The sequence below is a fragment of the Larus michahellis genome, chromosome 1, assembly GCF_964199755.1.
Source record: "Larus michahellis chromosome 1, bLarMic1.1, whole genome shotgun sequence".
Classification (NCBI taxonomy): Eukaryota; Metazoa; Chordata; class Aves; order Charadriiformes; family Laridae; genus Larus; species Larus michahellis.
Window position 1 is genome coordinate 156,672,832 of NC_133896.1, and position 27,623 is coordinate 156,700,454.

Genomic DNA, 27,623 nt, shown 5'->3' on the forward strand with positions numbered 1-27,623 from the left:
GCGCCGGCTTCCCGGCCCTGTCCGGAGGCGGCTGCCAAGCGCCGCCGGGCCGGGAGTCACCGGCAGCCGCCCGCCTCCACCCTGTCCTGGGGGCGCCCCAGCGGCCGCCTCGTCGTCCGCGCCTCCCCAGCCCGGCTGCGGCTCGGGGTTCGTGCGCGACTCCGGGCTGGCGCTGGGGCGCGCGGGCAGCGCCAGCCCCGCTCACAAGATGGCTCCCGCGCCCGTCGGCGGCCGGGGCAGCGGCTGCCCTCCATCGCCGCGCAGCCCCCAGGAGTTCCCCCTGTTCCGCTTGTTGGTAGCAAGCGGCCGGAGCGGGAGCCGAGGAGCAGCCGCGTTTCCCACCCGGACATCAGCTTCTCGCACCGGAGAGACCCCCGTCCCGAGCGGCCGCCCGCCTCCCGGTCACCGGCGACCCCCCATCCCAGCCGGGGCACGCAGGGGCTCCATGCTTGTCTGAGCGCAGGCTACCGGAGCACGGACCGCGTCTGCTTTACGCGTTAGCGCTTTGAAGAGCAACCGTTTTGAGCGTTAAACGCTTTATTTAACTTTACGGACCCACGTTCACGGAGCAACGCCCGACCACCACCGCTCCGCCACGCACTGAGAGCGCGGCCACGGTTACCGGGAAGGAGGGGAGGGGAGGCGGGCGGCCCAGCCCGGGCGCTCGCCCGGGCAAGTGGCACGGGACTCACGGAGGCCACAGCCCGCCTCCCTTACGAGGAGGGGAAAGCAGCACCCGCCACTCCAACGCCTACAACAAGAGAACACCCACCACCCGCTAAACTGCAGCACGCGGTTTACCGCTGACGCACGCCCTCGGCCCCCGCCCACCGCGCGTTCCCATTGGCTACCGGGGAAAAGCCGCGCCTCCCGGGCGGAGAAAAGGCGCGGAGGGGGGGGACAAGCGGGAGTTGGGGTGGTGTCACGTGACTCCCTCCCGCTGTCCCTCGGGGGCGGGGCCCGCCCGTGCCTTGCCGGGTATAGCGGAAGTGTGGCGCGGAAGTTGCCGGAAGTGCCGTACCGGCCGCCGGAAGTGCCGCGCTGTGGCTTGAGGGTGGGCTTGTGGTGGGGCTGGGGCTGCTAAGGGGACGGAGGGGGTACCGGGGGCACCGGGTGCTGAGTTGAGCTGAGCTGAGCTGAGGGTGCGGGGCAGGCGCGGGTGGGCGGGGGTCGCTGTGCGCAGCCGTGTGCGAGTGGGGCCGCGTCTCGCCATCTGCCTCCCGCCTCTTCTAACGTCTGCCCGCCGCTCTGGGAGGCTGTGGGCTGCCAGGGCCTCTGTCCTCCTCGGGGCCTTGGTGCTAGGGCTTCTCCTCTGCAGGCGGCCCCTGCCTGGCCAGCGAGAGGTTGGGTAAAACCATCCCGCGTTTCCTCAGAGCGGATAGAGGATCTGTGCCGTGCGGTCCTCTTAAACGCCTGTTCCTTTTGCAGGATGTAATGCAACCGTGTTTTATTTGGGACTCCGGCCTCTGCTACTTAACGTTTTAATGGCGCACATCACCATAAATCAGTATTTGCAGCAAGTAAGCAAGTTTTTTTTTGTTGTTTTTTTTTAATTTGTAGGCACTGTTAGAGTATGTGGATGTGTTTTTCTTTGCAGGAAATGTGTTACCTTGCTTAAGAAATAAACCAGCTAGAATGTGTGGTGTGGTAAAGAGAAATACTTAAGTCAGTATGAAGTATACCAGCTGCATGCCAAGGTTGTGTACCTGAAATATCTGAAAAGTGCGATGGTTACTGATATAATGGATAGTGAAGTCGTTTTTCCATAAGAACTAATGTGGTCGGATTATGTATGTGTGTAGTAACAAATGCAGCTCAGGAATTAAAAAAACACAGGTATTTAAGGAGTACAGAAATGCAGAGATACAGTGTATGGCACGGAGGACGGAGACGCAGGAGCTGTGTCACAAGGATACCAGCTGGATTGAACTTTCCGCGTGACATGTTTTAGCCCCAGCCAGCAATTAGGACCACACAGCTGCTTGCTCGCTTACCCGGTTGGGATAGGGAAGAGAATCAGAAGAGAAAAAGTGAGGGGAGAAAACTCATGGGTTGAGATAAAGACCGTTTCATAGGTTGAGCAAAAGCCACGCAAGCAAAGCACAACAAGATATTAATTCACTGCTTCCCATTGGCTGGCAGGTGTTCAGCCATCTCCAGGAAAGTAGGGCTCCATCGAGCGTAACATTTACTTAGGAAGACAAATGCCATAACTCCAAACATCTCCCCCTGCTTCCTTTTTCTTCCTCAGCTTTATATACTGAGCATGATGTCATATGGCATGGAATATTTCTTTGCTCAAGTGGGCTCAGCTGTCCCAGCTGTGTCTCCTCCCAACTTCTTCTGCCCCCTCCCTTCCCCAGCCTACTTACTGGTGGGGCAGTGTGAGGAGCAGAAAAGGCCTTGACTGCTCAGCAACAATCAAAACCACTGGTGCACTGTCACAGTGTTCCCTTCCCAAATCCAAAACGTAGCATTATACCAGCTGCTAGTAAAAAAGTTAACTCCATCCCAGCTGAAACCATGACATAGTATCAAGCTTTTAGTGCAACCACTCTTACTACATTTTCATCATTGTTATCATCTTACACTCTTTGGTCAAGTCAATCAAGTGAAGGGCACAAAAAGAGAGTAATTGGCTTTTACTCTCAAAAATGGAGCAGCTGAGATCTCAGGACAGTGATCTGCTCTGAAAAGCCAGCATCTTCTCCAGTTGACAGTCATCACGATCCTCTGTCTCCGTCCTCTGTGTCATAAACACTGTGTCTGTGCATTTAAACTGTCTTTATGCACCTCTCTGAACAATATCTTATCTCTTATGGAAAAATATTTTGCTCTGTGTCAAACCTGGACACTTTACTGATGGAATGGACACTCACCAGGTGAGGATGGAAATCCAAAGCAATGGGTAAGGAAGTGACAGATAGCAGCATACATAGGGCTTAGAAATGAAGACAGGTAAATTAAACATGTAGCTATTGTTCCAAAGGCAATGTCTGATGTTAGACTAGCATCTGTGTAGAATACTTTTGAAACATGTTAAACCTGTAAATATTATATTCTGTGGGACAATGATTTAATTCTGCTTCCTGCTAAAGATAACTCCTTGTAAAAAAAACAGTCTGTCTGAGCAGTTTATTGTGACATCAAGCTAGAAATTTCTTCAGTTGTGGAAGTAGTTTTAGCTATTATTTCTTAAAAGTTCCATTCACACTCTTTGTGCTTTATTTATCATATTTTTGTGTCCTGATAGGAAAAAAAAATATCTTTTTGCTGTATGGAAAGACCATACTAAATGGGAAAAATCATAGACTAAATTAGCAAAAGAAGCAGCAAAAGAAGGAAAATCAACTGCTTAAACTCTTTCAGAGATTGGTGGTAGTTTTTTTTTTTTTTTTCCAAGTAAGGGAGAGCTAATTTTGTGTTTTGGAAGTAGTTTTTTCTTATTAAATCTTAAATTCATGAGAAGTATGTTTGTGAGTCCTGATTAATGACATGCAAATTCCATCTGCAGCATTGCAAACAATAATACACAAAGATTGTTTATGCCTTCGCACATATGTTTGATGCCCATAAGTCCAACTGGGATTTTAAAAAGCTTAACCAAATCTGGTTCACAACAGCTCTCTTAGAATGCCAAACTCATGTAAGTTGTTTGGAGATTCTCTGGTTTGCTTGTATCCTACAAATAAGGAAAGAACCACAGTAGTGTTTGTCCCACCTTCTCTGTGGTATGTGTTTGAAAAACAGTTGTACTGAAAGTACAATATCGATTCATTCAGTTTTAAACCTTCAGAAACTCACAGTTGGGTTGGTATTCATGGGGATGAACAGTGGTGACAAGGTGGTGGCTTCTGTAGTCATGTAAATGTATTGTGTGGCTGGATTTTATTCTGTAATGTGCCTATTTTCTTTGGTAGGTGCAAGAAGCCATTGACAGCAGAGATGGACAGTTTTGTGCAGAATTGGTATCATTTAAACATCCACATGTTGCAAACCCAAGGCTACAGGTGAGAATCTGTTTTTGACCTTTCTTTTGTTTTGCTTTCACTTTTCCTAGCTCTCTACGTGAGTTCCTTTCCATTGGGGATAAACCTCAGAAATCTATTTTACAGGTGAGAGCAGAATCCACTCGTAGGTTTGTTTCCCTTTTCTTCTTACAATGATATTATACATTTCAGTTTTTTTCCTGGGTGGCTTTCTGTGTTCCACTTCGAATTGTTTTCTGGATAGATACAGTCTTGAAAGTCCCTTCCAGCCAGGTGTACGTTAGTTAGTAACGCGGTACAGTGGAAGTGACTATAGAGAGAAAACCAGTGGGTAGCAAGGGTCCAGTGTTTGTGCTTATATGCGTTGCAGATGCTTTTATTTAAGGCTAGCTGTAATCAGGTTCTGGAGATAGAATGCACACTAGCAATTCATTACACTGGGTGTGATTATTAATATAACTTAAGGTTCTGATAGGTAGCAAAGGTGTGTATGCATAAAACTGCCATGACAAATTTTCCGTTTAATGTTCTGTTTCTGATGCATTGTATGTTCCTTTAATGTTTCATTGATTTATTCTCTACTTAGCTTCCGTCTCCAGAGGAGAAGTGTCAACAAGTTTTGGAACCACCATATGATGAAATGTTTGCAGCTCACTTAAGGTAAAGATGGACCAGGAATGTAAAGTCTATTGTGAGGCATCCAACAGGGATGGGGAAGGATATCCTGAAGTTTACTTAGTTATTTTAAAGGGCTTGTGTCTAAAAACTCGGTATTCATTACTCTTATAAATAATGCTAGAACTGCAGGAAATTATGACCTTCTCTTTCCCTTCCACATGAAGTTTTCTTTGTGTACCTGGCAGTCATCTGTGTATAGCCGTTGACACAGCTTTGGTTTCAGTGCTTGCCGTTTCCTTTGCTCTGCATTTACTAGCTACACAAGAATTTAGGGTGAACTAAGTAAGGGAAATAAATATTTTTAAAAAGGAATTTTAGTCATAAAAGTATTCTTAAGACAGCTTTAGGACCTAAGTAATTCTGTGAGGCTTTTATTTAAAAATAATGCTGCATTAACACAGTCTTTAGTTCACTTTCAACAGTCTTGGAATTTTTTTTATCTGTGCTAATCTTGGTGACAGTTTCAGTAAGAATTAGCATATTACAATTGATACTGTACATATTACAGAAACAAATCCCTGTTCATCTCTCGCATCAGTTTTCTACCATTATCAGGCTTAGTGCTGTGTTAAAATGCTTATGCCATTTTGTTAGGAATATTTCCAATAATATTTCTATGTCTTTTTTTTAAATAAACTGTAAAGCTCTATGCCTGTTAAGAGGCAAAAAGAAATATTTGTCTTACGTATGTCATATTTTCTGATGCACTAATGTATTTTTTTCTTTGACAGGTGTACTTATGCTGTTGGAAACCATGACTTTGTAGAAGCATACAAATGCCAAACAGTTATCGTTCAATATCCTTTTCCATAAATCTTGTATATTGTTTTCAGATTACTTATATGTCTTTTTGTAGAATAAGTTATCTTTACCCTTTTTCAAATCTAACAGAATGTGGTCTGCTTCCAAACAGCTATTTAGGTTCTTAAGCAAGGAGATCCAGATACACTCTTCTTTCAACTTTCTGTAGGACTAAGAAAGAATCTGTCACTTGGCTCTAAGATAGAAAATTAATTTCTCACAGAGTATGGGAGATTCTGAGATCATTAATGTAACTCCCAGTTTGTACTTGGCTGGAGGGGAAGATACTGATAAAGCAAGCTGCTATCTTATCGCTGAGCAACCAGTGTTTCTCATGGCTACTGCCACAGCAAGGGGTGTGTGGCTGTGCTCATGTTCTTCCCCACTGCGTCTTTGCATCCTGCCGCCTCATCTGCTTGCTGCTTTGTTGCTTTCTGCCCTTTCATGTAGTAATATGTGGTACCGTGCAACTGCTGGGCTTTATATCTCTGCTTCATTTAGTAGCGTTTTAAATTTTCCTAAATACAATACATCTTTCCTGCGAGCATTTCAGGCACATAAAGAGGAAAATTGGTGAGTACGTCATAGAGAGCTGCCAGAAACTACACTGTCATCTTTCACTAGCATAATACCATAGTAGTCAAACTAAAATTTTGCCTACAGTTTTTATTATCCCCAGCGATACTTAAATGCAGCCTAGTTGTTTTTGCTGCCTGTTTGAGTTTTTAGATCCAGAAGTGTGAAAACTAAACATCTAAGCTTAATTTTGTAGAATGGTCCATAAGGAAACATGTGAACAGTTTGTTCAAGGTGAGATGGTATTTTATTAAAGCTACTGTAAAAAAATATTTCTGAATTAATTCTTCCTCCTGTGTAGGATTTTTGAAATGCTGACATCTTGAAGACCTTTCCTTTTAAAAAGTGTGTCCTTCTGTATTTAAAGATTAATGTATACTTTTCAAGTTTTATGACCAACTAGAAAGAAAAAAACTTACTTCTCATGTCTTATTTGTTGCATGATTTGCCCATACTAAGTATACTGTTTTACTTTTCCAGGGCTTTACCTATTATGTATGCTGTAGCCCTCGATCTTCGAATTTTTGCTAATAATGTAAGTAGATCTGATTAACAGCCTCATTACTTTTATCTGTTAGGAGTTTCCATGGTGGAAATATTTTAGACTTTATTACATAGCCTAATTTTGCTCAGTACTGTTTAACTCATTGTTTAGGATTTTGTTGACGCACTGAATTCTTCCAGTCCTTTTGAAAAACTAGGTTGCTCAGTCTGCCTACCTCCCATTTGCAGCTTGAACTAGAGAGGACCCGCATGCAACTCACAGCAGTTGCTTACAGCATATGAAGTGATGAAGTACTGTCTTTATAGAGTAGCATGGTGGCACAACTCACTTATTTCCATGTTTCTTAGGGATTTGGTGGAGTCTTTATAAGGGTGGAGATATCCCACAACTAAGCTAACCTAACCACTTACCACATCTGGAGGGGAAGTTTCTGCCTCCTTTCCCCTCTTCCAGCTGTGTGTTCTGCTTTTCATGCTCATTGGAGCCCTTGCTGAGCCCATACAACCCCCAAATTTACATTATTTTTCTCAGGCTAGTGAACTGAAGTGGCTTGTCTAGGGATCTAATGGGAATTCCTAGGCCAAGGTAAGTGGCAGGGTCATGATCTTGCTCCTAGTCACTTTACCTGGAGGGGTGGAGCTAGAGCTCAAGTTAGGTTAGAGTTTGACCATATCGAGTATTTTCAGTGTTTGTCCCCTCAGCACTTTCTTGTGCCCACCCACCCACAAAACAGAACATGAGGCATGCTTGCACAGAGAATATTTTGTGCGTGTGTGTGCCTGCTCTGTAACAAGTCTTGATTCTCAGTCTGAATGAGGCAAATTCATGTATTTGAGATGTATAAGAAAGGGGAAAGTTGGATCAGTCATGCTGGAAGTGTTTGAACTCTGTCTTCTAACCTTAGTATATTCAAAGGATGCGGATACAGAGAAGACTTCTGCAGCAAAGGATGCATTTCCATTTCTCTTCCTTACGTTTCAGCTAGTGAGAATGCAAGCCTTATAGTAAAACTTTTTAGAAAGCACATAGTAAATATCTACTCGCTATTCTCCCCCCCCTTCTTTGTTGTTTAAGTTCTGCATTAATCAGTGCATGGATCTTTCCCATATGTTGGCAACTCTTCATTTTTTTTCTCTTGCTGCTGTAATGTATGGTTTCTGTTTCTTCTGAAAATCCCAGGTCCTAGCAGTGTGTGTTACTACTAGAAAATGCTGACTATGGTTTAGAAATAAGATCTAGCCCTTGTGGCTGTGGAGAGAAGCTTAATTACAAATTCTAAAACTCAAACTCCCTAACTGGAGAAGGGTTTCAGTTTGCTTTTGTTCAAAAGACTTTTTTTGCCAGACTCTTGGTTTTTAAAAACTTGAGTTGACTACCTTCTGGATTTGGGGATAGCAGGCATGGCAAATCTGTGCTACAAGACTTTTTAAAATGCTGTATTAAAGAACTGAACTGTTTACGAGCTAGCAAACCAGGATGTAGAATTACACGTTGTTTCTTGCTGTGTAATGATAGGCAGATCAACAGCTGGTGAAGAAAGGGAAAAGCAAAGTTGGCGACATGTTGGAAAAAGCAGCAGAACTGCTGATGAGTTGTTTTCGAGTCTGTGCCAGTGACACGTAAGTGAAAGATCCTCTATAGAACTTGCACTATTAAATTGTTAAGAACTTAATGAACTTTACGTAAGATCTTTCCACTTACTAAGACCACATCTGGGTACGAACAAACACTTCTAAGGATTGTTTCCTCTCATTTATAGTCTGTACTCTCTTGACTATTAACTACAGCTGGAGAGGCCTCCCTTCAGGTTTAACATTCCTAGCAGATGTTGTTGGGAGGGACTGATTATGTCCCTGTTTCTCAGGAAAGATAATTAACACTTTTGTACCCTGAGATTATTAACACTTTCGTGCCCTGTTCAGCTGTGAAGTTTGCTTCATTATGATTAGGTGGAAAAAAAGTGACTCTTTGGTTTCCAGTCTTAGCAATTTTAACAATTCCGAAGTGGAGAAAATGTTGGGGTTTTTTCCCCATCTTTCTTACAGCTTGAATATTGTAAGCGACTGATATGCTAGTGTATGTGTTATCTGTAGACTGGAGTAAGGACCCTGATGCAGATGAATAATATTTTGCATGACATCTTTTCATTATGTTGAGAAGAAATGCAGCAGAGCCGTTCAAACTCTAAGTTGGGAACACATGTTCTGACAGTGCTGGTATGGTTTAAGACATGGAGTTTGGCCTTGACTTTTATTTTCAGACACCTATTTTTACCCTAAAAATCCATAAAATATCTATGGAGGGAATTTACCATAAGGACAAAGTCATTTTCTTGCAATGCTCAGTGCTAACAGGTTTTTCACTTTTTTCTTTTCTTATGACAGTCGAGCGGGCATTGAAGATTCCAAAAAGTGGGGCATGTTGTTTCTTGTGAATCAGCTGTTTAAAATTTATTTTAAGGTAGGGTTCAAGTCTGGTAAGCTGTGTTTTGTATCTCATAGTCTAAGTCAAACCCACCCTTTTTTATATGCTACTATGTATCTACGCTCTCTGAGTAAAATGCAATTAATGTCTTTTAACAGATCAACAAGCTCCATCTATGTAAGCCCTTAATTAGAGCAATTGACAGCTCAAATCTGAAGGATGAGTATAGTATGGCACAGCGAGTTACATACAGATATTATGTTGGACGCAAAGCCATGTTTGACAGTGACTTTAAGCAAGGTACTGTGTGCCAGTAGGAGACTGAAAAGTCTTGCTGCTTGGTGTGAAATCTGGCTGATGTCATATGCGTGTTTGTGTGACTCAAAATGTGTGTAGAAGGTGCAGTTGTGCATGCATTGATCCAAGGCCCACAGGCTGAGTCAGGTCAGAGATGAGATTATATGACACTTCTAATTGTAGCATACACCCAGTTTTAAAATATCTGTGTCAGTGAAGTTCTCTGTGGTCTTAATGCATTGTGTGCATGCATAATGAAATGTATGAGCATCCAAAAGAGGAGGTTTGTAAAAGGTTTCACTAAGGAGGCTTTGCAGCTCTCTTGTCCTCTTCAAATTGCTGAATGCCATGTAGGAAATCTTCAGCAAACTGTACTGTAAAATTAGTTTCTCAGTGCATTGATTTTTGGAAGATGTAGAAACTGCATTTCTGAGATTTCTTACTTACTAATAGAAATGCTTCTAGAGCTAAGGTGTACAGCTTTCATCGCTAACCAAAGCCCCTGACCAAAATCTATTCTGGAGCTGGTTTTGTAACTCTAAACAGTGTCTTCTGCCTGTCAGGCTTGTCATTTTTCTTTCTTAGTCAAAACTGACGAGGGAGTTTCATGTTGTCACGCTGTATGATCTCACTGGCACATTTCTGCATCTCAGCAGATGTATGCATTGTGTGCAGCCTACCTCCACTGAAGAACCTGTGAATTTAGAAAGTAGAGTTCTGTTTCACCAGTGCTTCTTGAGATTCTGCCCTCCTGTAGTAGTAACACAATAATGTTACTGAAATCAGCTGAAAATTCGATTATTGCTTGTAACTGTTACCTCTGACATCTGGACCTTGACAAGTTTTCTTTGACTTTCTGAAGGAGGACTTATTTTTCTGGTAATACTTTGTATTTGGTGTGACTCTCCAATAATTCTTACAACATTTTTCTTAGTGTATTTTGATTGGTGTGATTCTTTTTTATATAATTTCAAATATCATGTGTTCAAGCTAGAGATGGACATGGAGCACAGAATTTGAGTTACAGTTTTAATCCATTTTTGTTGTTGATTCATGTTACTAGCACTTTTATTTGTGTCTGCAGCCGAAGAGTATCTGTCATTTGCCTTTGAGCACTGTCACCGCTCAAGCCAGAAGAACAAAAGAATGATTTTGATCTACCTGCTGCCAGTAAAAATGCTGTTGGTGAGTAGATGTTACTCTTCTAAATAATTTTTTGGGAGCAGATAACCAAACTGATGCTCAATATGGTTCTTGCCCTTTTTGGAATTCAGAGGCTATCTGTGCCTGACCACCATAAGAATCAGCATATGCACATGATGTTGTGTCAGGACAAAACCTGTTGAATTGTCATAGCGGCATAGCAAAGGAGAAAGGGGGGAAAAAAAAAACCACCAAACAAAACCCCCACCTTCTTTTCCCCTTACCTTCCTCCCACCCCTTGTAAAGGTGCAACCTGAAGTTGCTTCTGTAATAAAGACAACTTTGAGCTCTTAGGAGAAGCACTTAATGGTGTAACTTATGTTGTGTAGCTGGGCCCATGTCTGGTGATCAGCTACATAGATGGGCCAGGGAATGTGTGTATTCACTAGGAGAAATCTGTCTGCTTCTTTCACCTGGTGAAGGGAAGGGGGATGTGCAAACAGATGGCTGAAGACTGTTGAGGGGGGTTTGCCACAGGAGAGAAAGGATTCCTATCTTTGGGGTTTATGTTTGCGCCTTGTACATCTGCCCATTCGAGGCATGTCAGAAGGGTCGCGAAGTAGAGCATTTTGGTTTTGAACAAATCAAGGAAGACTGGTTACTATTTGATCATTTCATCTTTCTATTAAAAGCATTAAGCACACCTCTGTTTCTTGTTCCTGTCCCTTCCCATGTGCTGTGCTGGCATTTGTGTTTCCTTGAGTTAGCGGGATTATGCTAAGAATTAATTCAGTGTAACTGAGGGGACGAGAAACAGATTTTAGTTTCCTGTTCCTGGCCCTATTACCAAAGTTACCTGTGGAGAATGTTGTTACCATCTGCTGCTGTGAGCTGCCGTCTTCCACCTTTGCCCCAACCTGTTTATGACTATCCTTCCTTTTCCATTCAGTGCTCCCTTTCCAGTCCCTTGCAGTGTCAAGTGGGTAAAGGAGAAGCATAATGGGTATGATAATTGGCTTCTGTTTTTAATTTTCTATTTATTGACTTTCTTGCTGGTTGTTTTCAGATCAATCAATGGTAGGGTTGATAAAGGAAAACTTAACAGCCCTCCTAAAAACTTTTTCCCATCCTGACATGAGTGCCTGAAACTGGTGGGTCCGTTAGTGCCTAGTGCTTTTCTGGAGCAGTTCTAGTGTACGAGAGGCACTAACAAAACCAGATAAAGGTCATTGTTTTTACGGTTGCTTTTTTAAATCAGAGCCCAAACATTAACACTAATCTTAAACTGTACTAAACTAGCTTGGATGGTTTTGGTTTTTTTTTTTTTTTCATTCCTAGCAGCTCTCAGTAAACATGCAGCTGAGTTCTGCTCTCAGCTAATCCTCCAACCAGGAAAGGAGTTACCAACAGCATAGCATGATGGTAACTAAATTTAAAGTCTGACCCAAGTCAGTGTGCAATCTGATCTCTGCTGTGCGGGGGCGAAAAAACAAAGTTTCTTTTTGATAGTGTAGGTGGTTCGGTTTTACCTGGTCTAGGAATGAGAATTAATTTTGTTTCTTTAAATTTAAACTTTCTCTCTCTTTTTTTGTTGTTGTTGTTTAGTTTTTTGAGAGGACTTTTTTTATTTCTGCACAGAGGCATAGTGAAGGAAAAATCTGGTACAGACTGAGCTAGCACTTGACAGTGCTGAAGTACTGCTTGTATTATTAGTAATGCTTGGGATTCTTGCAGTTCTTCTGTTTGCGGATTAGATCATACAGCTATGACATAAAATTTGGATCTGCCTAGGCTTCAAGTCTCAGGATCTTGATTTTAAAAGTTTGATAACTGTACCCTAACATTAAGAAATATTAAGACTCCCTAAACCATGATAAATAGGTAGTTATCGTGAGTTGAGCTAGAAGGTGTTTGGCAGGGGTAAGGGCATTGTCTTACAAATACTTTTATTCATCTCTTGTTCTGTAGCAAAAAAAAAAAAAGTTGGTTAAACATTTGTCTTTCTCTAACAAATGTTTTTATAGCTTACTGTATAACATTTGAAATGCATTTGACTTTATCCTGGGAAATGTGGAAACTTTATTTTTCAGGGACATATGCCAACAGTTCAGCTCTTAAAGAAGTATGACCTCATGCAGTTTGCTGAAGTAACGAAGGCTGTGAGGTATGATGATTATTTTATTGCCTTGTGTGTTAGTTCAAAAAGTATTACATAAAAGGTATTTATTTGGGATGATTGAGGAAGGCAAGGGAGGGATATTCCTACCCAAGTTAGTTTCTTTTCTTATTTGGGTGAGAGTTTCTCATGTTTTCATTTTTTCATCCTCATAGTGAAGGTAATCTTCTCCTACTGAATGATGCTCTGACAAAGCACGAGACCTTCTTTATTCGATGTGGAATCTTTCTTATCCTTGAGAAGCTGAAAATCATCACATACAGAAATCTCTTTAAGAAAGTGTAAGCATAACAAAACCTACATTTTTGCAAAAGTAGATTTAGTATTTCTTCACCTAGGACTGAGATCGAAATGCTCCTTAGTTCTCTCTCTGAGCGCTGAATTCCTGTTAAAGTGAATTTATTGTAGAGAGGCGGTTTTTCTAAGAAACAGAATTTTTAAGTGTTTGTTTCTCAAGAACAGATTTTTTTTTTTCCTGTTGTTTCTTTCAGATATTTACTACTCAAAACCCATCAGCTATCTCTAGATGCCTTTCTGTTTGCCCTGAAATTCATGCAAGTAGATGATGTTGATATTGATGAAGTCCAGTGCATTTTAGCTAACCTTATATATATGGTATGTACTGACCACTTCTTGTTTGGCCCTTCCAGACTTAAGAGAGTAAAAAATATTAGGCAGAGAACAAAAGTTTATTACAAAAAACATATCAGTAATCCCAGGTTTTCTTTTATAAAAAAAAAAGGTTATTCACTTGTGCCCAAGTGAAATGTTTTCATTTGCCTTGAGGGCTTTCTCTAGTTCCTGACTCTTTTGTAGGAACCAGTTAAAACTGAAGTTGAATTTTACATTGCAAATCCAGTACTGACATTTCTATATATGCATAAATACTGATTTAAAAATACAAAAGTTGTAACTGGGACAAAAAGGGATGTGTTTTTCTGCATTTGAAGTAGGAAACTCTTTGTCATTCTAACATTGGAAAAAGTTAAAACCAGGTTTCTTTGGTTTTGTTTCATATTTTGTCTTTTACTCTAAATGGATCTCAACTACTCATGAACAGATAAAGGCTTGAAATCAAGTGATTTCTAATAAATTGGAGGGTTTGGAGCAGCATTGCAGTGTCAGCACACCAAATAATGTTTCTCTGTTTCTGAAACATTATTTGGTGTGCTCTTGGAGTAACAGAGGGTGGGATTAGGTGACTGGAAAGTTTCTTTCAATGTTATGTGTCTGAAAAGAAAGTACTATGTCGTTTAGTTTGTTAGGTTTGGAATAGTGATTAATTAAAATCATCGTTTTAAAGTGAGCAAAAGTAAATTTAGGAACACATCAGTAGAGCTCTGTCTCTTCAAGGAAATGTAAGCAGACCAGTAGGGGGGGCCCTGGCAACAGGCTCTCGGTCTGACAGCACCCCTTAGTACACAAACATGGTTGTGGTTCCAGCTCTCTACTTTGTGAGTTAACCCACTTACATAAATTGGATCCTTATAGATATTAAGTAGTGCGGTGGTGACTGAGTATACGCACACAGCTTTGCTTGATGTAGTCTGAAGGCAGCTGAGGTTATAGGTGTCGCCTTACCAGCTTCCAGTCCTAACGCTGTCTTTTTCTCCTTCTGCCAGGGTCACATTAAAGGCTATATATCTCATCAGCATCAAAAGCTTGTGGTCAGTAAGCAGAACCCATTTCCTCCTCTATCAACAGTGTGTTGAGTATTATGTCTTTTCCATGCAAGTACTTTTCAGATACTCAGCTTGCCCAGTGGGGCTGCTCCTAATCACCCCGAGAACACTGTAAATGACCTGGTTCATGTCCAGGACTGGAATACCAGGAACTGTTTGTGGCTCCTTTCCCAGAATGACCAAGGCTGCCAGTGTTACAAAGTGCGTTGGAACGAAATGCTAACTTTTCAATGACAGTTTCTGCAGGCTTTCTGGATCATTCAAAGTATTTCACAAGGAAATAAAGCAAAGCATTCCAAACTACTTCCGAAGTACTTAAAAGTTTTTATGAAGTACTCTGTGTTACTATTTCTGCATTTATCTTTCAGAGAGGAGAAGTATCATTCTTTGTTACTTGCGTTAATCCATTCTTCAGAGTGGAAAAGATGTTTTCTTTCATGGTTTCCATTTTTTTAAATCTCTTCAATAGTCTGTCTTGCAGGTATTAAATACTCTCTTCAAGCCTTCTCTAAAAACTAGAGAAGTGCTTGCCAGCAAAAGCTTTAGTGTGTCAGTGATACTTACGGGTTCAAATAAATGTGGGATTTTTCTCTGTAGGTGCTCACAGATGGGTTTGTGCTTTTTTTAATTCTGGTAATATTTTGTTTCATTTTTGTTACAATGAAAAAAACTAAGTAACTTATGCAAAGTCTTTTTTATTCTGCTTCTGGGGAAAACACTGCCACTGGATCCGTTATTTTAAGTGTTACTACCTTGGGGGTTTTGTTTGATTGTTTGGGGTTGGTACAGTGTAACCTTGGCCATAGTGGTGGGATGGGAGTCTTGGAGTTTTTCAATTATTTTTAAAGAAAATAAAACATTTTTTTCCCCCTCTTTGAGAGTTGGGTTTTATTTTACCCACTAACTGATGTGGACATGATTCATAAGGGAAAACACAGATACCGTGTATAAGCGGAAGCATTTTTCCGTGTGATGAGAGTGTCAAGTCCTACATCAACATAGGCATTTAAAGGCTTGGAGTTCCCCTGGTTTTCCTAAGTTTAGCTTTTATGGATGCTGAAATAAGAATATGAATTTGCTGAATCAAACCTCAGGGTAACAAGAATTTAAAAGACTGATTTCCTTCTAGTGACATTTAAAATACCAGAAAAACAACAATGCCTTTTGAGTTTTAGGATGAAAAGTTCTTGGAAACTTCAGTCAGTTTTTAGTAAAATAACTAGGTTTACCGCATCGTGACTTTCGCAGTACTGTGTGTCTGCAGAAGAAGGAAAGACAAAGAGTCTTTTCTGTATGAATCGGAGTTATACACGTATCATCGTTGCAACTTCCTCGCTGCAAATCGTGATAAGAGAGTCAAATGGGTGTACTGGCTGCATCCAAATGTTTCCTTGCAGTGATTGGCAGGGGGTTTGGTGCTGGAGGGTTGGTTGTGTTTGTGTTAGTTCATTTTTTGTTTCAACCATATCATATACCTCGCGGTGTTCGTGAACAGAAATGTGTCCCAGTCAGTGTCTTCTAGTGGCCAAGATCCCAGGATACCAGTCAGAAACCAAGTGCCTTTATACTCGGTAGCTAAAAAGCTTCCTCCAGCCAGTTGTTTGCTTACGGCCTCCTGGAGGTGTCCACAAAACTGCCTGTTTGTGAGGCTTACGTTGAGTATTTGCTTGCAGTCCTCAGCGGGAAGGTATGAAACCTGCAACTCATCACCTTGGAGTTCATCACCTTCCATTCTCCAGCCACTGACTGTACCAGCCAATTTGGGAATTAGAATGTGTTCTGCAAAGTCTCTTTCAGGGGTGCAGACAGGAAGCTGGTGGTTGTTGCACTCAACGTGCTCTTGGAGTTGTAGTAACGCAATGTTGTTCTCAGCAGTGTCTTCGTCATACCGGATGTGTATGTGTGTCTCACTAACTTGCATTGTCTTCTCGGTTCCGCTTGTTCCGTTAGGCCCTGTGAAGCAATGACATTGCAGTGCTCTTAAGAATCAGACTTGAAAACTGCGTGCAAACTGACAACAGCTGCCTAGTCTCGCTGATAAATGCGTGCAGTAGAGAAACTAAAGGCTCTCTTTCTTGAAAATGTTGCAGTAAAGGTAAACTAGTTATGATGTATTGAGACAGCTTTTTAATGCTGTGTAGAAGCGTGTATAATTTCAGCGGGAAGGAGAAGTACCCAACAGAAGAAGTGAATTTTGGCATGAAACAAAAGCCACCTCTAAAACCACCTGGTTTAGCTTATCCCTAGGTGCTGAGTTCTGAATTGCGTTCGAGAGGCAGTTGTCTCTCTGCTCGGCTTGCAGGGGGTTATGGGGCAGCTCAAGTTCTAGCTCAAGATACTTAACTAAGATGCTGAAATGAGATGACAGCTGATTTGTTTCCTTTAACAATATTTTTATCCAGAAAAAAATTTCAGTGAGCCCTTTTTTATTTTTTTTTTTAGTTTAAATTTAAATAAATTTTAAATTTATTTTAAAAATACTCAAATGTGCTGCAACAAGAGAAAAGGTGTTTGGTCACCTACCGGCACCAACCCTGACTTCAAAATGGCTGTGCAGAAGGGCGCACTCTGCCGTAGTCAGTACGAAGTTACTTTTTAGCAGCACTCCGCCACAGAAGCCCTTCCCTTCCGAGTTCAGCAGCAGGACCTAAGAAAAGGCAAAAAGACGGTAGACAGCACTGCCCGCGTGAGGCTGAGCGATGGGTTCCATGAATTGCTAGAAATACCTGCCAAGGAAATCGGTCATCACGTTTCTTCCTGGTTTGGCTTATCAGATTATCGCTGTCTTGAAGTCTGCCACATGCACATTGATCTAGCAGAGGAATTAAAAAAAAAAAATAATCAAAACTTCATGCTGTATCATTTCAAGACAGCTACTACCTGTGAATATCTTACTGCTTCCACCTTGTCTTTGGGGTTTTGGTTTTGCACCAAGGAAAAGGAGAAGGACGGTTTCTCAATTGGTGAGAATTGGAATAATTTGCTTGGCATTTGTAGTCTGATAGTTTAGCAATGGCGCTGAACATGGTGGGTCATTGCTTAGGCTTGTGGTGACCAGATTTCACTGTTACTAATGAAATGAGGCTTCATCTCCAGCCAACCATCAGCACAGCTTGCTTCCTCTTAATTTGTATCCTGTATCCAAATTGCGCCAAATATCTGAAAGCTGTGGCCCAATCTGGACAAGGTGAATCCTGAGTTTTCCTCGTCAAAGCTGTTACTCTAGGACTGCGCATGCCTTTGTGTTCTGGTTCAGATGTCAAGCCTTCATCACCAGAACTGCGGCTCTACAGCTCAGCTCTTGTTTGGCTGCCCTGCTTGCTAATGGAGACAAGGGCCTAAGTATACTACTGTGGTTTTAGTAGACCTTGTTTATAAGGGGATGAAATTGAATGAGATGCCTAGTATGAGATTGGAAAAATGAAGAGGGCTACTGCTTCAAACTAATTTATATGGCAGCAAATTTTGCCCTTCATTTATCAGACCATCAGCTGCCTGATCAGAACCTATTGAACCTCATTCCCAAACAGACAGGTCTTCAGCGGAGTCAGTCTTTACTGACCATAGGAGTGGAAAACCTGGCCCAGTGAGTGATACATAGGATGATGCAAGTCCTCTCTGCAGACCCATGTTTAAATGTTCAGATCAAATATTGCTTCTTTTACCATGCTCTTGGGTGGTGGTGGTACCTAGAGCCCTCCTTTATCTGTCCAGTTTGGAAGGTCGGTAATTTCCTTGTTGCTTGAGTCTCCAAGCAGGCTGATGGCATCTGGATGTCAGATGGTGGCCCACCCACCCCAGCACCGAGCACGTGCCCCCTGTACTTCTATGCTCACACCTACCTAAGGCGATGCACTGTTTTTTGTCCTTCCCGAGCTCATAGCCGTCAGCGCAGGAGCAACGGTAGGAATGACTTCCCGGGTAGCAGAAGTGGTGACATCCTTCCTTTGCTTGGTGGTGACATTCATTTTTAGCTAAACAGAACAAGTGGAGGAAAAGCATCGGGAACAGTTCAGCTGGAGTTCCCTTGCATAGCTTGAGTCCTCTTAACTAAGCATTTTTTGACTTGCTTTGTGTGGAGGTGGGTAGGGATTCTGGCTTGGTTGTATTTCCCACCATGTTGTTTTTTCCCTTGTTAGGCAGAAATTGGAGACAGCTGAGTCTCTGCAGCATCCACAGACTCGTTGCAAACTGTGCCCACCCAGCACCTCCCTGCACCGGGCTGTCTGCACCTCTTGAGTTTTGGGGAGCGTTAGGCAAGGGTCAGACTAGGCCAAACATGGGTTCACGTGGAAGGATGCCATGGGTTTTCTTTCTGCTCTCTTAAAACATTAAGTTTCTGCAGTGGGAGGAACTGTTGCACATCTTAAGAAGGCAGGTATTGCTTGAGGAAGAAGGCGGCTAAAGCTTTCTGTTTTTCAGCAAAACCAAATGCATAGCTCTTACTTCTCACGCCTATGCTGAGAAACTTAAAATTAACAGCTGGTGAAGGTAAGAAAAAAAGAAAGGGAATATTAATCACCTTTGAAACATGTTCAATCAACTCTCCATAGCTGAGCAAACACAGAGTCATAGAATCTTCATGGTTGGAAGGGACCTTTGAGATCATCGAGTCCAACCATACACACACAAAAAAAACCCCTACAATCCCTGCCACTAGAGCATGCCCTGAAGTGCCAAATGTAGACCTTTTGTAAATACCTCTAGGGATGGTGACTCAACCACCTCCCTGGGCAGGCTGTTCCAGTGCCTGACCACTCTGTCAGTAAAGTAATTCTTCCTAATATCTAACCTAAACCTCCCCTGCCACAACTTCAGACCATTTCCTCTGGTCCTGTCATTATTCACCTGGGAAAAGTTGTAGAGGGCAATGAGGTCTCCCCTCAGCCTCCTCTTCTCCAAGCTAAACATGCCCAGCTCCCTCAGCCTCTCCTCATATGACTTAAGCTTCAGCACAGAGCAACAGGACGAACAGCCATTTGATGGTGGATCTAGCTCACAGGTGGAGAAGTAGCAAAAAAATCTCACATAACGTGGCTCTCTAAGGCTCCTGCTGAGCAGATCCAATTCCCAGCACTGGCCCAAACTGTGTCACTTTCTGTGCTCCCCAGAAGCTGGTCACAGTCACACCCCTTATACAGAAAATGACCCTGTCTTGCGGCAGCCAGGGCGTCTCCCAGCCCAGGGGACCTCCGAGCCAGCAGAAATACTGATGTAAGGGCTGGAAAGTAGAACCTGGCAGATGTAAAAATGTAGGATCTGGCCCAGGGTGTTTTACGTGCCAGAAAGCATCCATTTTGCTTTCTGCCTTTTATGCTTCCACTGAAAATGGTTCGTTTTCTGGAGTCCCTCTGTCCTGGGGGACTGTCTTGGGGGCACATGTGGCCTCAGAGGTACTGGTGTAGCTGGGAAGCCACCTCAGCACTGCAGTCATGGTTCTTCAGGCCACATGCTGCCTGGGACCACGGCAAGACAAGCAGCCAGGAGCACCGGTGGCAGCAGGCAGGGATGCCTTTGGAGCCCACCCGTGAGGGGGACTTGCTTCAGCCCTTTTGCTGTGTCCCCAGAGAAGGGAGGCTCAGGGGGAAGAGGCAGCGTGCGAAACCTCAGGATGCCATAACGTTTTGGGAGACAGGCAGCCACATCACCCCTGCTCTGCCAAGAACTGTGTGTTTTAACCTAAAATATGATAAGTGGAGGTAATGGGAGAGCTGAGTATGGTTTCCTGGGGGGACCCCCTACGCCAGGAGGAGATAGGGCTTCTCTGAAGAGGCAGTGATGCCTTACCGAAAGCACAGTTTTCTCCCTCGTAGCCCTCGGCACAGGTGCAGGTGTAGCCACGGATGCTGTCCTCGCACACACCGTTGTTTTGGCAGGGGCTTGATGAGCACCTCCTGCCACCTGAAGAATCATAGAATCACAGAATGGTTTGGGTTGGAAGGGATCTCAAAGACCATCTAGTTCCAACGCCCTGCCACAGGCAGGGACACCTCCCACTAGACCAGGCTGCTCAAAGCCCCCTCCAGCCTGGCCTTGAACACTTCCAGGGATGGGGCATCCACAGCTTCTCTGGGCAACCTGTTCCAGTGCCTCACCACCCTCACAGGAAAGAATTTTTTCCTAATATCTAATCTAAATCTCCCCTCTTTCAGTTTAAAACCATTACCCCTCATCCTATCGCTACACTCCCTGATAAAGAGTCCCTCCCCGTCTCTCCTGCAGGCCCCCTTTAGGTACTGGAAGGCTGCTATAAGGTCTTCCTGGAGCCTTCTCTTCTCCAGGTTGAACAACCCCAACTCTCTCAGCCTGAAATGCCACAGGAGAGGGACATGTCAACACCACCGCTGACTCCAATTACACAGCCCCCTTCCCAGCACGTGAGCCGCTCGGAGAAGCATTGCAAAAAGGTTTGGGTGGAAATGGGCTGTGTCTCCTCAAACTACACCTCATCAGTAATTTTAGCCCAAGCCTCTGCTTCCAGAGGTGCTCCGGCAGCCCCTGGCAGGGATGCTGGGAGGTGCCCAGGGACAGAGACCGCTTCTGGAGGACGGATGCTCTGCTTCAGGGAAAAGCACTGACTTACAGTTCATAGACTCATTACACACGTAGTGTGAGACCGGCGTTTTAGGTCTCCCATGTTAGGTTGATATGCATAGGGATAAAAAAATGATTATCTGAATATATGGATAAAAAGCCTGGCATCGAAGTTACACATCGCGCAACATCATACTAGGAGGAATTATAATACTAGCGAGTTTAGTCTTTCTGATGAACCAAACGTTGAACCCAGAGGATGCCTCACTACAGGTGGAGCACCAGGCAGAGTTGCCAATTTCCCTTTAAGCTGCCCACTGGAAAGACTCCAAAAGAGTTTGGAAACGTTCTGCAAATAACTGCTTATTTTAGACGTGAGCGATCAGGAGCAAGCCAGCAAAGCCTAACCTGGGACATGCTGTCCAACCTTTCTAAAATTTAAAACTTCATCAGAGAGGTCACCTTCAGTCAGCGAGCTGCTGTAATTAATATCAGGGACAGAAAGGTGAAATACTGGGACCAAATCACCAACCAGCATCTGCTCAAGCTACGGGCACGTGTGCCTTTGAGTGCTAGCTGCACTAAAATACTGGCTTAAAGTGGTTACTGCCTTCAGGCCACCTGCAGTCAGATGCCACCAGCATACTCCAGCACAATTTAGGTCTCCTGGGAGGGTGTTTGGGTGGATTAGAGGGGGGAGTCTCAGCAGCACAGCAGAGGGGGTAGAGTCGAGGAGCGGGGACCTCCAGCAGCAGTGGTGGGTAGCTGGAGCTAGGGAAGGGCTACACCTACAGCCTGAAGCAAGTTAGATGGTTTCAAGTCTCTGAAATGCAGGGTCAACCATAGGTAAGGAAGTCTCAGAAAATGTCTGGGGTCAGGTGAGGTTCTGTAGGACTGGGATAAAAGTGAACCTAGTGCTTAGCTTTATTAAAGGAGGAAAGAGAAGATTCAAGGCGTTACAGAGAAAACAGCACGATTTCTGTCACTGGAAAGCTACTGGAATGATTAAACGGCTTGTAAGCACCCAGCAAAATAAGAAGGTGGTAAGCAACATGCATTTTTCAAGATCAAATAATCCAAACCGATTAAATCTAATTGTGTTATAGGATAAGAGACCCAGTGAGGAAATCAGTGAACATCATAGAATAGAAATTTCTCAGATGACATTGTCCTTAAGTGAGCTAGGAAAACACAGACTACTATAAGACTTGGACAAAACTGTTTGGAAAATTACGTTTGAAGAGAGGTTATCTATAGCTAAGTTTATACTGTTAATAAAAGAGAGTCAGGGACAAGTGTGACCTCAGGCCAAGTGCCCTGACAGCGTACATCCACGCTAGAGCAAGATGCCACTATAGCAGCTTTGACTTGAAGAGACCAAGGTGGAGCAGCACAAAACAGGGTGAGCCAGCAGTTAGGCCCTCTTTTATCCACAGTGCAGATTTACCCACTGTACCCTGGACTATGGAAGGAACGCAACAAGGATACCAGATGTCTAGAAAATGAGATTTTTGGAAGACAGCATGAAAAAATGGGTTTGTTTAGTGAGGAGGAAAGAAGCCATGGAGATGCACTGCAATGCTCTTCAAAATGTTAGAAAAGGTATCACAAAGAAGGAAACACACACTGCTGATCTGCAGGAAGAAGACAGGACACAATGGCTTTTAATTACTGCAAGGAAGCCAACCCTGAGGCTGAAGCCAGTAACGTGTCCTGATTGTGGCTAAGGTTGTTTGGATGGACCATTCTCAACTGGTGGCCCTTCTCTGTTCATAGACTGCAGAGGAAGCCTGCACGACATGCTTAGTACAAACATCCATTGACTAAAATTAGGATTAACATCCCACCTTTGCAGAAGTGACGAAACATGTAGCAAAGGCCAGATATTTGGCATCATTCTTCATAACATCTATATTCTTCTTCTTTTAATGGCTTCTGCAGAAAATTAATGCTAACTGCCGATTTTGCCACCTCCTTATCCACTGTCTAAACCCCAGCTTAGAAATTAATAAAAACGGAGTAGAAAACCCTAGAGAAAATCTTGGGATGAGGCATGGAGAAAAGGAGGGAATAAGGCGAAGTCACCATCAGCTGATGTCCCAGGCTCCTTGTTCAGGAAGCATCGAGTTACATCAGTCCCTCAGCTTTTACAGATTCGTTTCTTGCCTTGACAGCTGCCAAGGGATGATGCAGTGCCAGCGTCCAGGGTTTGCAGGCAGCCCAGTAGCTTTTAACACTTATTTATCTCGCTCAGGTTTAAATGCTAGATTTGTATTTGGGAGGTTTTCCTGGCAAAGCTGCGCTGCTCTATTGTATCAGCAAAGCAGACTTTGTCAGGTCCCAGGTTGTTTCAGAACAGCCTTAAGTTCAGGAAAAAAAATAGCCTATTTACTATGATAACATCTACTCACCTTAGCTTTTATTCACTTCACAGTCTTAAATGTTTTTTCCTATCTATTACTTTTTTAAATCTTTCACATCAACGCTTTTCCTCCTGCTTTACTAGAGACATGACAAATAGCAACTGGGTGTTTCTTTGAGGATGAACCGCTAAAAACTCTCAGAAAACCAGCACTGGAGTGAGTCATAATGTCCACAGTGTGATACCGCTATGGAGGAGAGAAATCAAGAGGCCAGCTTACCATAGTAGATATCCCAAAACATTTTCTGAAAAAAAAAAAAGAAAAAGAAAAAAGGGAAATTAGATTTTAATTCTCAAATAATATCATCTTCCATAAATATTTTGGTAAAACAAAAACTGTACATGAGAGAATATACACTACAGTTTAACGTTCACAGAGTTGTACAACTACAAATTCTGCCCTGCCGGAAAAATTTGAATGAGATGGGAGGGGGTTTGCATCCTGCTTATTTTATTGTTTCTTAGAAAGCTATAAAGGAAAAGAAAGACTTTACAGGCAAGAGAGAAACAGCTGAATCCTTTAGCAATACAGCTTCCTGGAAAAACTGGCTGGCCATTGTCTCTCCGGCATGTCAGAGCTGACCTCTGAATTTCCATTTTGACCACTGAAGACACCTGCTTTCCGCCTGCGGAGGTGGAAAGATTTCACATGGGGAGAAACCCAAACGAAAGAAGCAGGCTGCAGGGCTAAACATGATAGCGGAAGACCAAGGCAGTAATTTTCTAATATGCACACAAGAAAACAAAATACTTACGAGCATTTCATCGTTTTCAAACACTTCTCTTGCTTCTTCCTGCGTACATCTCTCTTCAAGGCATTCCCTTTCCAAGCTGCCTTGGAGGACCTCCTCCAAAAGTAGGGAACTGGCACGCCTCTGCCTCTTCATAACGTTGTTTGCATCGTCAGCTGATATAAACACTGAAACGTACGACAAAATCTAACCTCAGTACTTAGATTCATTTCCTTATATATTTTCACCATTTTTTCAAGAGACATTACTAAGCAGCAGTTTTAATCATGAAGACAACTCTTTTGGCTGATTTGGGGTTCCAGCCACATCAAACTTGCATACTGGAAGAGCCCTACTTTCTTAGCCCAAACTCAGCTGAGGAGTCATGACCTTTTTCATTTGGGGAGAGCCTGACTTGCTCCCAAGCAGAGGGAATTTGAAGCCCTTCCTGATGAATTGATGAATTTTTTTCCTGCACCAGACATAGAACAGCGTTGCTGTGGCACGGCCAGGGAAAGGGGAAATGTATTATCGTAAAGGCAGAGGCTCTTTTGTAAGACTGCACAGGGCTTCCAGACTCATCAGTAGAAGTGGAAATGATTTGTATTAGTTTATGATGATGGATCCAAACTGATGCCCTTCAGTCTTCGCAGGGTTTTTTTTGCTGAGAAGCAAAACCGTGACATGGCTGAGCTCTCAATCAAATCTCTCTCATGGAGAATAAAGAAAAGCAATGCTCAAAAAAGTTACAAGGCCTATACCATCCAACACCCTTTGTGTGGAAAGACACCGTAATCTTTTCAGTTTGAGTAAGGAGGAGGAGTGAGCAAAGATATGAGAGTTATCAGTTCTTAAAACTCCTCTTTGCAATGATGCCCGCAACAAAACCTGCCTGCCAGCAGGACGGCCGGAGCCGTGCCGGAGCCTGCTGCCTTTGACCTCAAGCAATGTGTGGCTGTGTGTCTCAGCACGTGTTTGTCAGTTCTCCTGTGCTTCGAAAATAAACCCACTGGGGTATTTTTTTGTATTTCATACAGTGTTTGGGGGCCCAGCACTGCCAGGCACAAAGGTTGAACTGATCAATAATACTAGAATTGGAAAAAGTGACAGCAGTAACAAAGTTAGTCGGAAACTGCACACGAATGCCTAGTTATGCTTTTGAAGGATATCTGATAAGCAACAGGCTTCCACGAGGTATTCAAAAAGAAAAAAGATTAAAAAAAAAAAAAAAAGCTTCATGTTTGTGTTTTGCAATTTAAAAAGCTATCTGACAGCCCGGTGCACATTTCTGCTGTGCGGTGTTTCCGACGCATCCAGCACGGCTGGCACTGCACTGCTGCTGCTGCCAGGGGCGTTTTGACCCTTCTGAAGCAGTCACCACCTTTTTCTTCCTTGTCCAGCTCCTCCTTAATATTGACAAACCACGGAGGATTAATATGGAAACATAAATTTCTTCAAACTATAACAAGCATGCATCTCAGCCTCTTCCGTAAGGCTTATTTGTGTTTCAGCAGCAACTAGAAATACAGAGCAAAATTCTCATTAATATCTGGGGCGCTCTTTAAGAATGATAAGAAAAGACAAAACATAACCCTGGTGTAAATGCTGGTAATTCAAAATTACATTGCCTTAGTAACCTACTGCAGTTTTTACTTAGTTATATGAAAAAAACAAACAAACAAACAACAAAACCACAGGAGAAGCGTAAGAAAAACAAGGAACAGGCAGTTTGCAGTGGTGTCACCCTGTGCTACAAAGTAAACACGACACAAGGTACCAAAGTGCTGGTGTGTTTAGAAGAGCAGCAGCACAGATCAGAATTAAAGCCGCAACACAGCGAAGGCCATACCTGTCTGCTCTGTCTGAAGGAAAAGGGCAGAGAGAAGAAACCATACTGTCCAAGAGCACCTTGCCATTGCCACCCTCGGAGCCTAGTGGCCGCCTGCCTGCATTCCTGCCGCTCCTGGGGGAAATGGCTATATGCGAGATGTTGACGTTTAAAGTCCAGCTGGCTCACGAGAAAACAAAGCCTCTGAGGGCAAAGCTTTGGCCTCAGTGTCAACACATGAAAAAAAAACCACCCCAAAAACTAAAAAAACCCCTGCTTATTGGTGCAGCAGTGCCTCTTCTCTTAGCGCTCTGGCTGAAGGTGGAGCAGGTTTGCCAGCTCTGCTGAGAGCTGCTCCAAGATTTGGGTATTCCTCCCACCCCCCCCAGCCTTCACTTACTGTCACACCAAACGGGGAGAGATGAGCAGTACGAGCATTTCTTTGTACCGGATCAAAGCACGAGCTGGGTGATGGCTACAGGGATCGTTTTTATGGCGTGGCTCTTTCACACGCCGTCCCCACAAAGCATTTGCCAAGGCTTAGCTGCACTGGTCACATCCCACTGGCTTTTGGAGCAACCAAGCAACCACGTGTGGGATTTCCCCCGTGGGGATGTATCTGGACGGGTGCGGCATTTTTGTTTTCGGCTGTTAGGTTTGCACTGCCCAGCCGTGAAGGAGAGCGTGGGAAACTCTCCCTGACTTCAGGATCCCGGTCGCACAGACACACAGGAGGTGAAAGGAGGTGCAGAAAGGAGGTGCGAGTAGGAGGCGGATGGGAGCATCTCAAGCACCCAGGAGCCGGGGCAGCCCTCCTGCCTGGCCCCAGATGAGAGAAAGGACCCAAGCGTTGACGTGCATGGGCTGGGCTCTGCCATGGCAATGGTGCCACAAGGGGTTGTTTGGCTCCCAGCACAGGCAGGCTGCTGGGAAGAGCAGGAAACCATTTCTATAGTCAGAGCAACAATGAGTGAGAGGAAAAGTGGGGTTTTTTTTTAGCTGAATTAGAAACATAGGGACCATTCTGTGTTTTCATGTCATAAATTCCCAGCTATTATTTGAGTATGCAGCTCTTGTAACAAAGAATAATTGATCTGACCATTCAGGGGTAAATCCCCAAATAAAACTTGACTTTACATCAACTGCAGTTTTTAAAACCGGCGTCAGTAGCGAGGCAGATGAGCGGGGCTGAAGCAGACCACATGCCTCACCAAGGCCAGTCCCGGCCAGCCCAGGGCTGATGTTGCAGCTCACATCGCAGACCCGAGTGCCTTCAGCAAATAATTAACCTCCGCATTACAACTGCATTGTGGGAGGTTTTTCCCGCACAATCTCTGCCGGCACATTTTTGCAGAAGTTCACTCGAAGGTAAAACCCTTTGAATATCAAGCTTGATTTTATTCACAGACAGTTCATAGCCTTACATATTTATTCTTCCCTCCTTGATATTTCTGCAGAACCAATTAATATAGCCTCCCACCCTCTTTGGTTAACTCTGTGTCAACATTTCTTTAGTAAATGAGTTCTCCATGCTCTCCTCAGTCCCCTGAGACCACAAAACCCCATTGTACTAGCCCCAGCCGGGGGTTTCTTGGCTGGGGAAAGGTGGTGGGGGCTGCTGCCGGCTGTCACATCTGGTGGGTGCTGGGGGGCTCAGCCAGCACCTCGTGTGCCCAGGAGCCGTTGGGGAGTCTCACCTCCCCCTCCTCCTCTCGCACGGCAGTGGCTGCGCTGTTTTTCCCTACTCCTCCGGCCAACCATCGCCATGGGAGAGCCCGGTGGTGAGGCTGCTGCCGTAGCCCCCCTGCCACCTTGCCTTTACCTTCCCATGATAGCG

General features: G+C 43.7%; 2 protein-coding genes across 3 annotated transcripts; one reads left to right on the plus strand and one right to left on the minus strand.

The window, feature by feature from the left end:
* The first annotated feature begins 925 nt into the window (after window positions 1-925).
* Window positions 926-15,144, plus strand: PCID2 (PCI domain containing 2). 2 transcript variants are annotated; one of them, XM_074561024.1, is made up of 15 exons: window positions 926-1,054; window positions 1,429-1,520; window positions 3,921-4,010; window positions 4,576-4,649; window positions 5,399-5,464; window positions 6,000-6,041; window positions 6,525-6,579; window positions 8,065-8,168; window positions 8,934-9,009; window positions 9,132-9,273; window positions 10,355-10,455; window positions 12,504-12,577; window positions 12,745-12,870; window positions 13,081-13,204; window positions 14,212-15,144. In XM_074561024.1, exons 2-15 carry the CDS (start codon window positions 1,485-1,487, stop codon window positions 14,299-14,301), a joined length of 1,200 nt encoding a protein of 399 aa, XP_074417125.1. In that variant the 5' UTR covers window positions 926-1,054; window positions 1,429-1,484; the 3' UTR covers window positions 14,302-15,144. The 2 variants fall into 2 exon arrangements, with proteins under 2 accessions (XP_074417125.1, XP_074417135.1); XM_074561034.1 differs by having other exon boundaries at window positions 1,044-1,343.
* A 418-nt stretch (window positions 15,145-15,562) lies between these two features.
* On the minus strand, window positions 15,563-26,027 carry PROZ (protein Z, vitamin K dependent plasma glycoprotein). The gene is made up of 8 exons (XM_074561013.1): window positions 25,808-26,027; window positions 23,983-24,146; window positions 23,448-23,472; window positions 20,059-20,172; window positions 18,114-18,245; window positions 16,998-17,083; window positions 16,795-16,918; window positions 15,563-16,224 (listed from the first exon to the last, which is right to left on the minus strand). The coding sequence occupies exons 1-8, from the start codon at window positions 25,872-25,874 to the stop codon at window positions 15,713-15,715; spliced, it is 1,224 nt and encodes a 407-aa protein (XP_074417114.1). The 5' UTR covers window positions 25,875-26,027; the 3' UTR covers window positions 15,563-15,712.
* Window positions 26,028-27,623: the final 1,596 nt, after the last annotated feature.

Coding starts and splice junctions, on each gene's coding strand:
- PCID2 (XM_074561024.1), top strand. CDS start 1,485: ATGGCGCACATCACCATAAATCAGTATTTGCAGCAA. Junction 6,580..8,064: donor TTCGAATTTTTGCTAATAAT/GTAAGTAGATCT, acceptor GTGTAATGATAG/GCAGATCAACAGCTGGTGAA. Junction 12,871..13,080: donor AGAAATCTCTTTAAGAAAGT/GTAAGCATAACA, acceptor TGTTTCTTTCAG/ATATTTACTACTCAAAACCC.
- PROZ (XM_074561013.1), bottom strand. CDS start 25,874: ATGGCAAGGTGCTCTTGGACAGTATGGTTTCTTCTCTCTGCCCTTTTC. Junction 23,473..23,982: donor TTGAAAACGATGAAATGCTC/GTAAGTATTTTG, acceptor TTTTTTTTTCAG/AAAATGTTTTGGGATATCTA. Junction 20,173..23,447: donor GTTTTGGGATATCTACTATG/GTAAGCTGGCCT, acceptor ATGATTCTTCAG/GTGGCAGGAGGTGCTCATCA.